This window comes from Esox lucius, chromosome 1, assembly GCF_011004845.1.
Source record: "Esox lucius isolate fEsoLuc1 chromosome 1, fEsoLuc1.pri, whole genome shotgun sequence".
Lineage (NCBI taxonomy): Eukaryota > Metazoa > Chordata > Actinopteri > Esociformes > Esocidae > Esox > Esox lucius.
In genome coordinates, this window is record NC_047569.1 from 4,873,816 (window position 1) to 4,888,576 (window position 14,761).

Genomic DNA, 14,761 nt, shown 5'->3' on the forward strand with positions numbered 1-14,761 from the left:
GAAGGATTTTTTTTAATGTTACATCAGACAGGACAGTGGTGAAAGATAGAGAAAAATGTTGCTGAAAGAACAGTGCATGTGTACCAAAGGTAAAGGCTATGACAAAAACCTTATTTAAACACAAAATACACTACAGGTTTTCATTTCCTGCAGTCTTGGTCATCTCTCAGAAACAAAATAGGTACAAATAGGATCCACCATCTTTAATCTGCAGCCTTTATGTGGAACCCTCTTCAGCTTTGGGTTCAAAAGAGCCTAGTTGAGGATGGGAGAGGGAAAAAAGGTAAAGAATAGTTTAGCTGTGAATGGAACTTGTTTGAGCCCCACGAGTAGACTGGTCTTCACCTCACCAGTTTTTTATATCAGTACTTATGAAGAGGAGGGGTAGACTGGTTGCAGGAAAGATGCTGCCAATTCCTAGTCCCCAGCTGAGCTGAGATAGACCCTGAAGCAGAACAGACCAAAACCTAGCCAACACAGCAGCCAGACACTGGACAGACAGAACCTCTTTAGATCGTTCAGGTGGATTTAGCCGAGTCAGGTGGATTTAGCCGAGTCAGGTGGATTTAGCCGAGCCAGGTGGATTTAGCCGAGCCAGGTGGATTTAGCCGAGTCAGGTGGATTTAGCCAAGTCAGGTGGATTTAGACAAGCCAAAACTCAATTGTTTATCTTCATTTCTTTTGAGCACCAGATGCTATCCATTTCATCCCCTTTATTCTTAGTGGTGCGTCCTGGCAGTCCCCACAGTTCACCACAGTTTTAACAAAACAGGGAGACAGGGGAAAGTGGCTCTGACAGGCCAATATGATTGAAACAGTAAGGTTGTCCAAAGACCTACTAAACAGCAAAGAGCCGGGGCTGGATTCAGCTCTCAGAAGAGTCAATCCACAGCTCCAAAAGATTTTACAGGATCTACCAAAAAAAGAATAAACACAAAAAGGCAGACAGACAGAAAGATAGACAGACAGTTTCTATATGTATATGAGGAAGGGAAAATATAGATATGAATTATATCAAGAAAATAAAGCAGTGCTCTGCAACCAACATTTAACATTGTATTAATATTAATCAATGTACAGAACTATTGTATTCCACAGAACAAAACATAAGAAAACAAACTCATTGTGTAAGACTACTGTCATACACACTAGCATACTGAGAAAAAAACATTCCCATCCAGTCATGCTTACTATGTATAGAGTACTATTTTCTGCAGGCTTTTTGATAGCACATCTTTTCCCCTCTGTTTCTCCAATGACCTCCTCTGGCTTCTTAGAAACAAAAACCCACACATGCATATATATGTGCACATACAGTTGTGCTCAAAAGTTGGTATACCCTTGGAGAATTGGTAATATAAGTACAATTTGTAAAGAAAATGAGTGAGGAGGCAAAACCCATCTTTTATTTCTTATGGGATACACATTCAACTGTAGGTCATAACAGAATGGCACAATCATAAAACAAATCATGGCAGAAAAAAATAATTGACCCCTGTTCAAAAGTCTGCATTCTCTTAGTTCTTAATACTGTGTATTTCCCTCTTTACCATCAATGACAGCGTGCAGTCTTTTGTAATAGTTGTGTATGAGGCCCCGAATTCTTGCAGGTGGTATAGCTGCTCATTCATCTTGGCAAAATGCCTCCAGGTCATGCAAAGTCTTTTGTCGTCTTGCATGAACCGCATGTTTGAGATCTCCCCAGAGTGGCTCAATGATATTAAGATCAGGAGACTGTGATGGTCACTCCAGAACCTTCACCTTGCAGGAAAGCCATGCAGGAAAGGCCAAGAGCATCCCATGCACAGTTTTCATGCAAATTGTCTGCCAGTATTTTCTGTTAACGTGCTGCATTCATATTCCCATACATTTTCACAAGAGCTCACACACCCCCAAAACATCAGTGAGTATTCTGTTCACTATAGGCCTTGCTGACCCCGCTCCAAACATAGCACTTATGGTTGTAACCGTAAAGCTTTAGTTTGGTCTTGTCACTCCAAATTACAGTGTGCCAGAAGCTGTGAGGCGTGTCAAGTTGTTGTCAGGCATTTTGTAATCAAGCTTTTTTGTGGCAATCGGCGCAATAAAGGCTTCTTTCTGGCAACTCGACCATGTAGCTCATTTTTGTTTAAGTATCGTTGTATTGTGCTTCTTGAAACAACCACACCGTCTTTTTCCAGAGCAGCCTGTATTTTTCCTGAAGGTACCTGTGGGTTTTTCTTTGTATCCCGAACAATTCTTCTGCCAGTTTTGGCTGAAATCTTTCTTGGTCTACCTGACCTGCCTTGGTATCAAGAGATTAATTTTCCACTTCTTAATAAGTGATTGAACAGTACTGACTTGCATTTGCAAGGCTTCGGATATCGTTTCATACCCTTTTCCATCTTCACAGTTATTTTCTGTTCCCCATGGCTCAGTATCTAGCCTGCTCATTGCATCCACGTGAGAGCTAACAAACTCATTGGCTATTTATACAAAGACACTAATTACAATTAAAAAAGCCACAGGTGTGGGAAATTCACCTTTAATTGACATTTTCACCTGTGTGTGTCACCTTGTGTGTCTATAACATTCAAGGGTATGTAAACTTTTGATCAGGGCCATTTGGGGGATCTCTGTTATCATTATGATTTAAAAAGGAGCCAAATAACTATGTGATGACAAATGGCTTCAAATGACCTTAAACAAAAAAAAAATGTTTTGCATGATCAGTCATATTTTCAAAATGAATGCCAAAATATCACAATTTCTGCCAGGGTATGCAAACTTATGAGCACAACTGTATATTCACGCGAACACACACACACTAAACACTGTCATTGGTGTCCTAAAAAAAGACACTGCCATTCTTCAACTCCCAACACCTTGGGGACGGGAAGAGAGCTGTTGAGGCTGGGGACGTTTGAACTTGATGGTCGATTTGGCTTGTGGTAGAGTTTCCAGTCCAGAGCCTGACTCCACTGGACTCTCTGCACATACGCAATGACAATAATGGAAAGTATATTAACAAACAGCAGTGTCATTCCGCACCAAAGTAATATTACATGCAAATAATGTGTTCTTGAATCCCTCCATCTTTACGATGGATTCCAATCACATGTTCTGCTGTATAACCAGAACTCTGTCCCCTTTACCGTGGATGCCAATCATGTTTTATACAATCAGACTGCCTTGCCATTTACTGGGCCTGCCAATCAAGTGTTCCAGAATCAGAAGTCTCTCCCCCTTTACCGTGGATGCCAATCATGTTTTATACAATCAGACTGCCTTGCCATTTACTGGGCCTGCCAATCAAGTGTTCCAGAATCAGAAGTCTCTCCCCCTTTACCATGGATGCCAATCATGTGTTCCAGAATCAGAACTCTCTCTGCCAAGATCTTGAGAGCTTCCTTTAACTGCTGCACTCTTTCCTGCTAAAATACACACACAGACGCAGTCAGAAACACCTTCCTTCCACCTTCAATCAGTAAAACAGAACATTTTCTAAGATTTTCATCTGGGTTAATATGTAAAAATGAATGCCTATCTAATACAGTGTTTCTATTGGTGGAACCTCATGCAAGCCCTCTCCTGGTTCCCCCTTCTGTCCGGGCGGCCCCTGGGGACACATTGACATATCTGTCCATTATCACCAAAAGACAACAAACACTGACTTTAAAATCCACATAACAGCTGAGTGTGAGGTGTATAATGTGCAAGGCTAGGAGGTCAAGTGTGTGCATGTGTGTACTCACTCGCTGACCTTGCTCCCCTGTTAATCCTGGAGGTCCCTGGAGGGAGAAAAAAAACCAGATCGATTGATCTGAGCTAGGTGAAAAATCTGTGGTTCCATCCATGATTGCACCTCTAAATCTATCGGAATTATAGTGTCTGCAAAATTCTGTTTTAAAACGAATGGTTGCACTTTTTCTTACTCTGTAATGACTGCTGACAGCTACTTTATTGAGGAGGTTGTACTTTTATTAATTTGTGTGATTTTCCCATCTAGTCGCTCTAGTTAAGAGCATCTGCCAAATAATTCAAATGGAAATAGAATGGAAAAACAAGGCGATAAGTCAGGCTGTATGTCTGATGTGTTCTATCTGCTTGTGTATAGTTTGATGCGTTGCTTTTTAATCAGAGTGAATGAAGGGAATTGGGTTTAAAAATTATGGCTGAATACTTCACCATTGTGATTGGGGAGGCTTGGACTTACGCTGACCTTTCACCAAGGCCTTTTTACCAGCGCCACAGCCAGCAAACCCATCTCTCTCCTTTAAGGAGAGTCAAATCAGATCCCTAATACAGTGATACAAACAATCATATCGTGATGAGCCATATTTGAAGAATCAGCAAAAGTGGCTCTATTTGCATCCACTCCCTGAAGAGGACTTCAGATGACAATGTCTTTCTTCACAGCCAGAACTTGACATGATGGATTGAAAGTTAAACCATAAACCATCCTAACACTAATGCAGTTTAAAAGAAAAAGCTTATCATTTAGAACGGCTTTGTTTTTCAAGTCAAGGTTTTAAAAAAGGGCCCGATCTACCTCCTGAACAAATGGATGTCTTTTGCAAAGTGGAACTGAAGACGATGTTGGAATGAACTCTAGGACTCGACCAGTCAAAGGCAATGAATGATTAAACAGTCAGTGTTCATGTCCAGTAGTTTCTTCATTTAGACTAACCCTCTCTCCGGAGTCACCTTTAGGCCCGGGATCCCCACGCGGGCCTGGGAGGCCTCCCTCCACCTGCAACACAAGATGGTACACACTCAGAAATAGGAGTACCGGTGTCTACTTAAAAGGGTACAAATGCTTGTCACTGGGGGGGTACCTTTTTGAGAGACTGCTGTGTACCCTTTAGTGCCAATACATTGTTGTACCTTATCAAATTGCACCAGCAAATGACCTACACACGTTTTCAGTGCTTCAGGGTCCAATGCAGCCCCTCCCCTCGGGGGTGAAAAGGTACACATTTGTTCTTTCTTTTGTTTTAATTCACTCTGTACCATTTCTGTTAGTCAAAAGGTGCTCTTCTGTCCCCATAAATACCAAAATTGTACCTTTGAGGGAACATTCTTCAAAAGTGTACCTATAAGTTCTTGTTTCATACCTACATTTTGTGTAGAGGTGTTCCAAACATCCCCCATAATGTCAGGCTAACCTCTCACCTTTGACCTCTGTCTTTTATATTATGTTCACTTGCCATTTATACTTTTATATATTTATTAATACTCACATCTCGCCCTGGAGGACCAGGAACACCTGCTGGTCCTGTGGTACAGAAACAATGCTCATAATTCATGTTTGTGCAGTTTTGGTTGGGTTCTTGGGAGACAAAACGCGCAAATTCAAGCACACACACAGAACTTTACCTGGGGGTCCTGGTTGACCGGGGCGTCCAGCTACAGATTCTGGTATGTACGGTGAAAAGTTGAAACAGAAAAAAGGTCAATAATTATTAGATGCACCAGATGTAAAATCCTCAATAGTGTTTCATTTAGGTTTGCAGGACCTCTGAGCCTTCGCTTTCCCCTGATTAGTTGTCATATGTTCTATATGCAATGAGGATTTATGTGTTGAACACAGTGGGGAACTGTTCCCTTGCTGCCAGAGATCTCTGTTTAGGACAGCTTTACTCTGTCTTTGAGCCTATTAAATACTCAATGAGAAACAGTGAAACACAAACTGTCTGAATGAGCCTCTGCGAAGACAACAGTGACGCACAATTCTGCAAGTTCGCACGAAGAGGTCAGATGTCACAAACTGAGGTCAAGGTTCAGCCGATGAGAAGTCTGATGGGGAGTATTAGGGGTCAAGTCTGGGGTGTGGGAGACAGAGGACGACAGCTGGCTAGTCTGAAAGGGTTCTCTCTCTGAGTCCTGGATCAGGGCCTAGGCATGGGGCTAACAACAGTTTGTAATGATGTGTGTGTGTGTGTGTGTGTGATGCACGTATGTGTTTTTGTATACTGTAAACTGCTAGAGCTAAAGAGCTTTTATCAATTAATGTGCATTTCTCTTAATATAGGCATAATTTGTTGAGTACCGGGGTGTCTGCAAACCCATTCCTCTTTACCCAGCATCACTCAAACTCAGTTACTGTACTCAGTGGGTGCAAGTTCTCATTACTGAAATCAGGTGTGTAGTGCCATGGAAAAAAACACTTGGGGTCCCCAGGAGCGAGATTGGGAAACCCTGCCTAAAGCACTTACCCCTGACATCTTTACCCCCAGCCAGCAAACATTACTGACACTAAAATGCACTGTGGCAAACACAGGAAAAACTTCTGTTCCTCTGGAAATAATTCCAGCTGCTCTTGTAGTCTCTCTCAAGCTCTTTGAGTGGCAGTCTTGCCTCCCTCTCCTCTCAGTATGGGCCCAGATTTTGGCTCTCAGTCAGCCCTGCATATCCAAAAGCAGACTGCGGTGCTGACAGCTTACAAATTAGTCTTGATTTACAGCCAGCTGGCACCGACCGCCAACACAGCCCGCAGCTTCTCCTTAACGCTCCGCTCCACAGACCCAGAGCTACCCAGAACCGTCCTGAGCCAGAGATAATCACAAGCAGTGCAGCCAGGCACAGTGGAAGTCTACCGCCACCTGGTGGTTCCTCCAGCTTTTTGGTTATGAATTGCTAGCAGTTGCAGTATGACACAACAAATCAGATAAACTTTACAACTCATCTAAAGACCAGTAAACGGTGAAGTAAACAATGGTTGGTTGAGGAGGACAGACAATTGAGGCTCTCAGTAAATATAACATATCGTTTTTCCTTGATGGATTTTAATATATGCACTATGTAGCCAAAAGTATGTGGACACCCAACTATCACACCTATATGAGCTTGTTGTGTCCCATTCCAAAAACCATAGGCACTAATATGGAGTTGCCCCCCATTTGCAGCTATAACAGTTGCCACTCTTCAGAGACGGTTTTCCACAAGATTTTGTAGTCTCTGTGGGAATTTGTGCCCATTCAGCCATTCCGCCTTCCACACTGCTAGAGCCATCTGTACACAAGATCCAATCATTTTCCAAGGGTTGAGAACTCGTAAACTCTTCAGATAACAGATCCACAACCAGTTCACAACAGTCATGATCAAGCTATGTGGCATCCTGTGGAAGCATGAGTGTGGCCGGGATTGAGGGTGCACGTCTGTGTTCTCCTGATGTTCCATGTTACTTGACTTTGGGAGAAGCTGCAAGATGAGATAAAGGCAGAGAAAATGTTCTACAAATGTCCCCACCCACATGTTGGATTCAATTGTCAATGGACCAATAGAAATCGTTAATGGTTTGGCTTGTGTGATGTTTGTCCCCCCCCCAACTTCTGTTGCGGTCTTCGTCTTACTGGTGTATTGTGGGCGTTTTACTTTAGCTTTGTGATGTTAACACTACTTGTCCGCTCTGTTGGCCACCAGAAAATGCCATCAGAAGTTCTATATACACCAGCAAGGATGGGAGGCCAGAGGGGTCGTCTAGCCTCCCTCTGCCACAACCAACAGCTGTTTCTGTTGTTCAGTGGAGGGTCTCTTGAATCGTTGCACCACCGGGACATCATCAGAACTGGTGCCTCTGTTGTTTTGGCCTGATTCCTAGGTTGTCTTTTCAAGTCCCTCAACCTGCCACCTTTTCTTGCATCGTTTCTGTAAGTGTCTTGTGCGTCCACAGTAATCACAGGTTCTTTTCATCGCTGCAGAAGAAACAGAAAAATCATTGGACGTCTGAATGACTCTGATCACAGATGACCCATGTGTCGGATTCATGTCTCTGTCTAGCCATGCTAGAGTGCCAACAGTCACTCCAGAGGTGTTCTCCTTATCTTCTTTCAACCACAATCTTGCACAGAGGCCTGAGACGATAATATGCATCAACATCGTCTTCAACCAATGGGTAGCCTGGATGCTCATCCCATGTTGGGTACCACAATGATGGACACTCAGCAGTCTTTCGCAGTTCTGTGTGTGATACGTGTATGTGACCTTCCAACATGTTGATACTGGAGTCTGTAGCACAGACGGATCTTCTCTCACCACCTCCAGTTGCTGTTTCCTTATCTTCGCAGTTTGTTGCTCTTTTCTCTGTTTCTGTTCAGCCAGAGCTCTCACACTCTCCCTGTCCTGCTTCATGACTTTCCTATGTGACTCTCTCTTGTTTTTGTCATTTCTTTTTGAGAGTACAACCAGAACAGACAAAGACCAATGTGTTTTACGAGATTACTTTGACAATCTCTGTATTGTTCCCCAGGCTGTTTGAATATCTGTTAATTCAAAAATGCCACCTTCTCCCAAAGATATGTCATTATTTTATTATGTCCTGCTGACATTTGTCTAATTGAAACATTTTCTTTAAGTCGTCAGACAGAGAACTGATCATCTCATTTACTTTAACGACGGAAGGGGTAAGCCTCCCCCCTTTCTCCGTGAGTGGATTTTGCCATGGACACCATTAAGCTTACTTCAAATTACTTCAAATGTACCACTCTGGAGATTTATGACATCAGATACCCGTTCCTGGGCATGCCAAATGTACCACTCTGGGGATTTATGACATCAGATACCCGTTCCTGGGCATGCCAAATGTACCACTCTGGAGATTTATGACATCAGATACCTGTTCCTGGGCATGCCAAATGTACCACTCTGGAGATTTATGACATCAGATACCCGTTCCTGGGCATGCCAAATGTACCACTCTGGGGATTTATGACATCAGATACCCGTTCCTGGGCATGCCAAATGTACCACTCTGGAGATTTATGACATCAGATACCCGTTCCTGGGCATGCCAAATGTACCACTCTGGGGATTTGTGACATCAGATACCCGTTGCTGGGGGTGCTAAATGTACCACTCTGGAGATTTATGACATCCGATACCCGTTCCTGGGCATGCCAAATGTACCACTCTGGAGATTTATGACATCAGATACCCGTTGCTGGGGGTGCTAAATGTACCACTCTGGAGATTTATGACATCAGATACCTGTTCCTGGGCATGCCAAATGCACCACTCTGGGGATTTATGACATCAGATACCTGTTCCTGGGCATGCCAAATGTACCACTCTGGAGATTTATGACATCAGATACCCGTTCCTGGGCATGCCAAATGTACCACTCTGGGGATTTGTGACATCAGATACCCGTTGCTGGGGGTGCTAAATGTACCACTCTGGAGATTTATGACATCCGATACCCGTTCCTGGGCATGCCAAATGTACCACTCTGGAGATTTATGACATCAGATACCCGTTGCTGGGGGTGCTAAATGTACCACTCTGGAGATTTATGACATCAGATACCTGTTCCTGGGCATGCCAAATGCACCACTCTGGAGATTTATGACATCAGATACCTGTTCCTGGGTATGCCTGATGTACCACTCTGGAGATTTATGACATCAGATACCTGTTCCTGGGCATGCCAAATGTACCACTCTGGAGATTTATGACATCAGATACCTGTTCCTGGGCATACCAAATGTACCACTCTGGAGATTTATGACATCAGATACAATTTTGAAAAAGTCAAACAATCTCCTCCACAAATATGTGTAGATCAATATAACAAAATGTACACTGTCCAATGTATGGCACTTGTATGCATACCGGGTCTTTCAGTCAATATTGATATTAGTTTTGCGTCAGGCTTTGATGCTACTATCCCTAGTAGGCTCTGTAATAGATTTTCTATAGTGACATATGTCACTATAAAAGCTATAAGACTAACAGTGTAATTAAGAGTAGTATTAAGCAAGCAAGAAAGTTTATTTATATAGCACAATTCATACATCGAAGCAATTCAATGTGCTTTACAAAGAAAAATAAATATATAAAAAAACATAGAACGCTATAAGGCTAAACAGAGTGGTTAAGTTTAAGTGCTCAGTCATAGGCACGTGATAAGAGAAGTGTTTTTAACCTGGATTTAAAAATTGATACGTTTGGGGCACGTCTAAGATCTTCTGGTAGTTTATTCCAGTTTTGTACAGCATAAGTGCTAAAAGCAGCTTCTCCATGTTTAGTTTGGAATCAGGGCTCTACTAGCTGAACTGTGTTCATGGATCTAAGAGTCCTGCTCGGTTTATAATCTTCAAACATATCAGAAATGTATTTGGGGCCTAAATCCTTCAGAGATTTATACTATTGTGAGTTTGTGTGGTCTACTACTTTGTGGCGGGGCTGTTGTTGAGCCTAGAAGCTTCACTTACAGTTGACCGGGGCAGATCAAGAAGGGCAGAAATTTCATGAACTGACATGAACTGGCAAAGGTGGCATCCTATGACAGTGCCACATTTAAAGTCACTGAGCTCTTCAGTATGACCCATTGCACTGCTAATGTTTGTCTATGGAGATTTCATGGCTATGTGCTAAACTTTATGCACCTTAGCCCTCCTGTCCATATAGTGTATATATTAAATCATAGGGCACGCAATTCCACCTGTGCCTTGTCTTCAACTGTTTTTCCATTTACTGGCCCTTGACCAATGTTCCAATCATGGTTGACAAGAAGATTGCTTAGATCTCTTAAAAACAATACAACATGCTGAGGCTGAATACAGTACATTCAGTGAGGTCCACTCACCCTGCTCGTCAAGCCCAAACATGTCACCCCTCAGTCCGGTCGAGGAGGAGTATGACCCTGGGGGGCCCGGAGGTCCAGGGAAGCCTGGTTGACCCACCTCTCCTGGTAGCCCTCTCTCTCCCTTTGGCCCTGTGAAAAAGAGAAGAAGCATGCAACAGTCATTCACATATTGAAGGTAGTAACCTGAAAATGCTGAAAATTAACTAAATGAATCGCATGCATTTGAATCTATCAGCACGGCTCACCTGTTGGCCCAGGCTTCCCTGAAACCCCGGCCTTGCCCGGTGGTCCTGTTATTCCTGGTGGTCCGATTGGACCTGGTGGTCCCCTTCCTCCTAATTGACCATAAACAGACTGAAAAAGTGACTGTGTGTACAAACAATGACTGTGAACATAACCTCCCCAGAGGTTATACAATATGGCTGTGTGTGTGTGTGTGCGTTTGTGTGTGTGTGTGAGAGTGGGGAGGTGGGTGGGGGGCGGGCACATACATGTATAACTATACTAGTGAGGACCAAATAAACAACATAACATCCCCACAAACATAGTAAAACAAGGACAATTCGACTATGACAATTAGATTTTACTGGGTCCCCATCAGAAAATCGTCATGTCAGACTTAGGGATTCTGTTACAGTATATTTATGATTAAGGTTAAGTGTTAGGGGTTGGGGGTTAGGGTTAGAATTAGGGTTACAGTATATTTATGATTAAGGTTAAGTGTTAGGGGTTGGGGTTAGGGTTAGAATTAGGGTTACAGTATATTTATGATTAAGGTTAAGTGTTAGGGGTTGGGGGTTAGGGTTAGAATTAGGGTTACAGTATATTTATGATTAAGGTTAAGTGTTAGGGGTTGGGGGTTAGGGTTAGAATTAGGGTTACAGTATATTTATGATTAAGGTTAAGTGTTAGGGGTTGGGGGTTAGGGTTAGAATTAGGGTTACAGTATATTTATGATTAAGGTTAAGTGTTAGGGGTTGGGGGTTAGGGTTAGAATTAGGGTTACAGTATATTTATGATTAAGGTTAAGTGTTAGGGGTTGGGGGTTAGGGTTAGAATTAGGGTTACAGTATATTTATGATTAAGGTTAAGTGTTAGGGGTTGGGGGTTAGGGTTAGAATTAGGGTTACAGTATATTTATGATTAAGGTTAAGTGTTAGGGGTTGGGGGTTAGGGTTAGAATTAGGGTTACAGTATATTTATGATTAAGGTTAAGTGTTAGGGGTTGGGGGTTAGGGTTAGAATTAGGGTTACAGTATATTTATGATTAAGGTTAAGTGTTAGGGGTTGGGGGTTAGGGTTAGAATTAGGGTTACAGTATAATTATGATTAAGGTTAAGTGTTAGGGGTTGGGGGTTAGGGTTAGAATTAGGGTTACAGTATAATTATGATTAAGGTTAAGTGTTAGGGGTTGGGGGTTAGGGTTAGAATTAGGGTTACAGTATAATTATGATTAAGGTTAAGTGTTAGGGGTGGGGGTTAGGGTTAGAATTAGGGTTACAGTATATTTATGATTAAGGTTAAGTGTTAGGGGTTGGGGGTTAGGGTTAGAATTAGGGTTACAGTATATTTATGATTAAGGTTAAGTGTTAGGGGTTGGGGGTTAGGGTTAGAATTAGGGTTACAGTATAATTATGATTAAGGTTAAGTGTTAGGGGTTGGGGGTTAGGGTTAGAATTAGGGTTACAGTATATTTATGATTAAGGTTAAGTGTTAGGGGTTGGGGGTTAGGGTTAGAATTAGGGTTACAGTATAATTATGATTAAGGTTAAGTGTTAGGGGTGGGGGTTAGGGTTAGAATTAGGGTTACAGTATATTTATGATTAAGGTTAAGTGTTAGGGGTTGGGGGTTAGGGTTAGAATTAGGGTTACAGTATATTTATGATTAAGGTTAAGTGTTAGGGGTTGGGGGTTAGGGTTAGAATTAGGGTTACAGTATATTTATGATTAAGGTTAAGTGTTAGGGGTTGGGGGTTAGGGTTAGAATTAGGGTTACAGTATATTTATGATTAAGGTTAAGTGTTAGGGGTTGGGGGTTAGGGTTAGAATTAGGGTTACAGTATATTTATGATTAAGGTTAAGTGTTAGGGGTTGGGGGTTAGGGTTAGAATTAGGGTTACAGTATATTTATGATTAAGGTTAAGTGTTAGGGGTTGGGGGTTAGGGTTAGAATTAGGGTTACAGTATAATTATGATTAAGGTTAAGTGTTAGGGGTGGGGGTTAGGGTTAGAATTAGGGTTACAGTATATTTATGATTAAGGTTAAGTGTTAGGGGTGGGGGTTAGGGTTAGAATTAGGGTTACAGTATATTTATGATTAAGGTTAAGTGTTAGGGGTTGGGGGTTAGGGTTAGAATTAGGGTTACAGTATATTTATGATTAAGGTTAAGTGTTAGGGGTTGGGGGTTAGGGTTAGAATTAGGGTTACAGTATATTTATGATTAAGGTTAAGTGTTAGGGGTTGGGGGTTAGGGTTAGAATTAGGGTTACAGTATATTTATGATTAAGGTTAAGTGTTAGGGGTTGGGGGTTAGGGTTAGAATTAGGGTTACAGTATATTTATGATTAAGGTTAAGTGTTAGGGGTTGGGGGTTAGGGTTAGAATTAGGGTTACAGTATATTTATGATTAAGGTTAAGTGTTAGGGGTTGGGGGTTAGGGTTAGAATTAGGGTTACAGTATATTTATGATTAAGGTTAAGTGTTAGGGGTTGGGGGTTAGGGTTAGAATTAGGGTTACAGTATAATTATGATTAAGGTTAAGTGTTAGGGGTTGGGGGTTAGGGTTAGAATTAGGGTTACAGTATATTTATGATTAAGGTTAAGTGTTAGGGGTTGGGGGTTAGGGTTAGAATTAGGGTTACAGTATATTTATGATTAAGGTTAAGTGTTAGGGGTTGGGGGTTAGGGTTAGAATTAGGGTTACAGTATAATTATGATTAAGGTTAAGTGTTAGGGGTTGGGGGTTAGGGTTAGAATTAGGGTTACAGTATATTTATGATTAAGGTTAAGTGTTAGGGGTTGGGGGTTAGGGTTAGAATTAGGGTTACAGTATATTTATGATTAAGGTTAAGTGTTAGGGGTTGGGGGTTAGGGTTAGAATTAGGGTTACAGTATATTTATGATAAATGTTAAGTGTTAGGGGTTGGGGGTTAGGGTTAGAATTAGGGTTACAGTATATTATGATTAAGGTTAAGTGTTAGGGGTTGGGGGTTAGGGTTAGAATTAGGGTTACAGTATATTTATGATTAAGGTTAAGTGTTAGGGGTTGGGGGTTAGGGTTAGAATTAGGGTTACAGTATAATTATGATTAAGGTTAAGTGTTAGGGGTGGGGGTTAGGGTTAGAATTAGGGTTACAGTATATTTATGATTAAGGTTAAGTGTTAGGGGTTGGGGGTTAGGGTTAGAATTAGGGTTACAGTATATTTATGATTAAGGTTAAGTGTTAGGGGTTGGGGGTTAGGGTTAGAATTAGGGTTACAGTATATTTATGATTAAGGTTAAGTGTTGGGGGTTAGGGTTAGAATTAGGGTTACAGTATATTTATGATTAAGGTTAAGTGTTAGGGGTTGGGGGTTAGGGTTAGAATTAGGGTTACAGTATAATTATGATTAAGGTTAAGTGTTAGGGGTTGGGGGTTAGGGTTAGAATTAGGGTTACAGTATAATTATGATTAAGGTTAAGTGTTAGGGGTTGGGGGTTAGGGTTAGAATTAGGGTTACAGTATAATTATGATTAAGGTTAAGTGTTAGGGGTTGGGGGTTAGGGTTAGAATTAGGGTTACAGTATAATTATGATTAAGGTTAAGTGTTAGGGGTTGGGGTTAGGTTTAGGCACTTGGGTTTGTTTTCAGGTTAAAGTTAGAGTTAGAAGTTTTTTTTAGGGTCTCATACAAACATTTTAAAACAAATGTGTGTGTAAGTGCATATCTTTGTGGCTTTGTGGATAATACTAATGGCTTTGATGAATGTTACCTGGCATCAGGATGGATGGATTGCCTATTGGGGTTGGGTTAGGAGTGTCCACCTCGTTATCACTGGAGACGTCTGTTGAGTTGTAGATGAATGGTGAAACTGCGCCCTCTAGTAGCTCAATCTGGAATAACAAAAAGCAAGGGACAAAACTCTTGGTTGAATGGCCAATTCAGGCAGATGTTCAAGGACCTTTTTCCTCAAGTTTTCTGTGTTTGTTCTGC

At 41.7% G+C, this 14,761-nt stretch overlaps 1 protein-coding gene across 2 annotated transcripts in view; it reads right to left on the minus strand.

Moving 5' to 3' along the window:
- Positions 1-2,581: 2,581 nt before the first annotated feature.
- The window catches only part of LOC105007879 (collagen alpha-1(XXVI) chain), a 48,802-nt gene continuing 36,622 nt past the window's right edge, over positions 2,582-14,761 (minus strand). For both annotated transcript variants that reach the window (XM_020044833.2, XM_013133868.3), the window contains exons 5-14: positions 14,541-14,661; positions 10,813-10,902; positions 10,568-10,696; positions 5,359-5,397; positions 5,223-5,257; positions 4,670-4,732; positions 3,735-3,770; positions 3,554-3,598; positions 3,329-3,413; positions 2,582-2,969 (exon numbers count right to left, since the gene is read on the minus strand). In XM_020044833.2, coding sequence (XP_019900392.2) covers positions 2,851-2,969; positions 3,329-3,413; positions 3,554-3,598; positions 3,735-3,770; positions 4,670-4,732; positions 5,223-5,257; positions 5,359-5,397; positions 10,568-10,696; positions 10,813-10,902; positions 14,541-14,661 — 762 coding nt within the window. In that variant the 3' untranslated portion in view covers positions 2,582-2,850. The remainder of the gene's footprint in view (positions 2,970-3,328; positions 3,414-3,553; positions 3,599-3,734; positions 3,771-4,669; positions 4,733-5,222; positions 5,258-5,358; positions 5,398-10,567; positions 10,697-10,812; positions 10,903-14,540; positions 14,662-14,761) is intronic.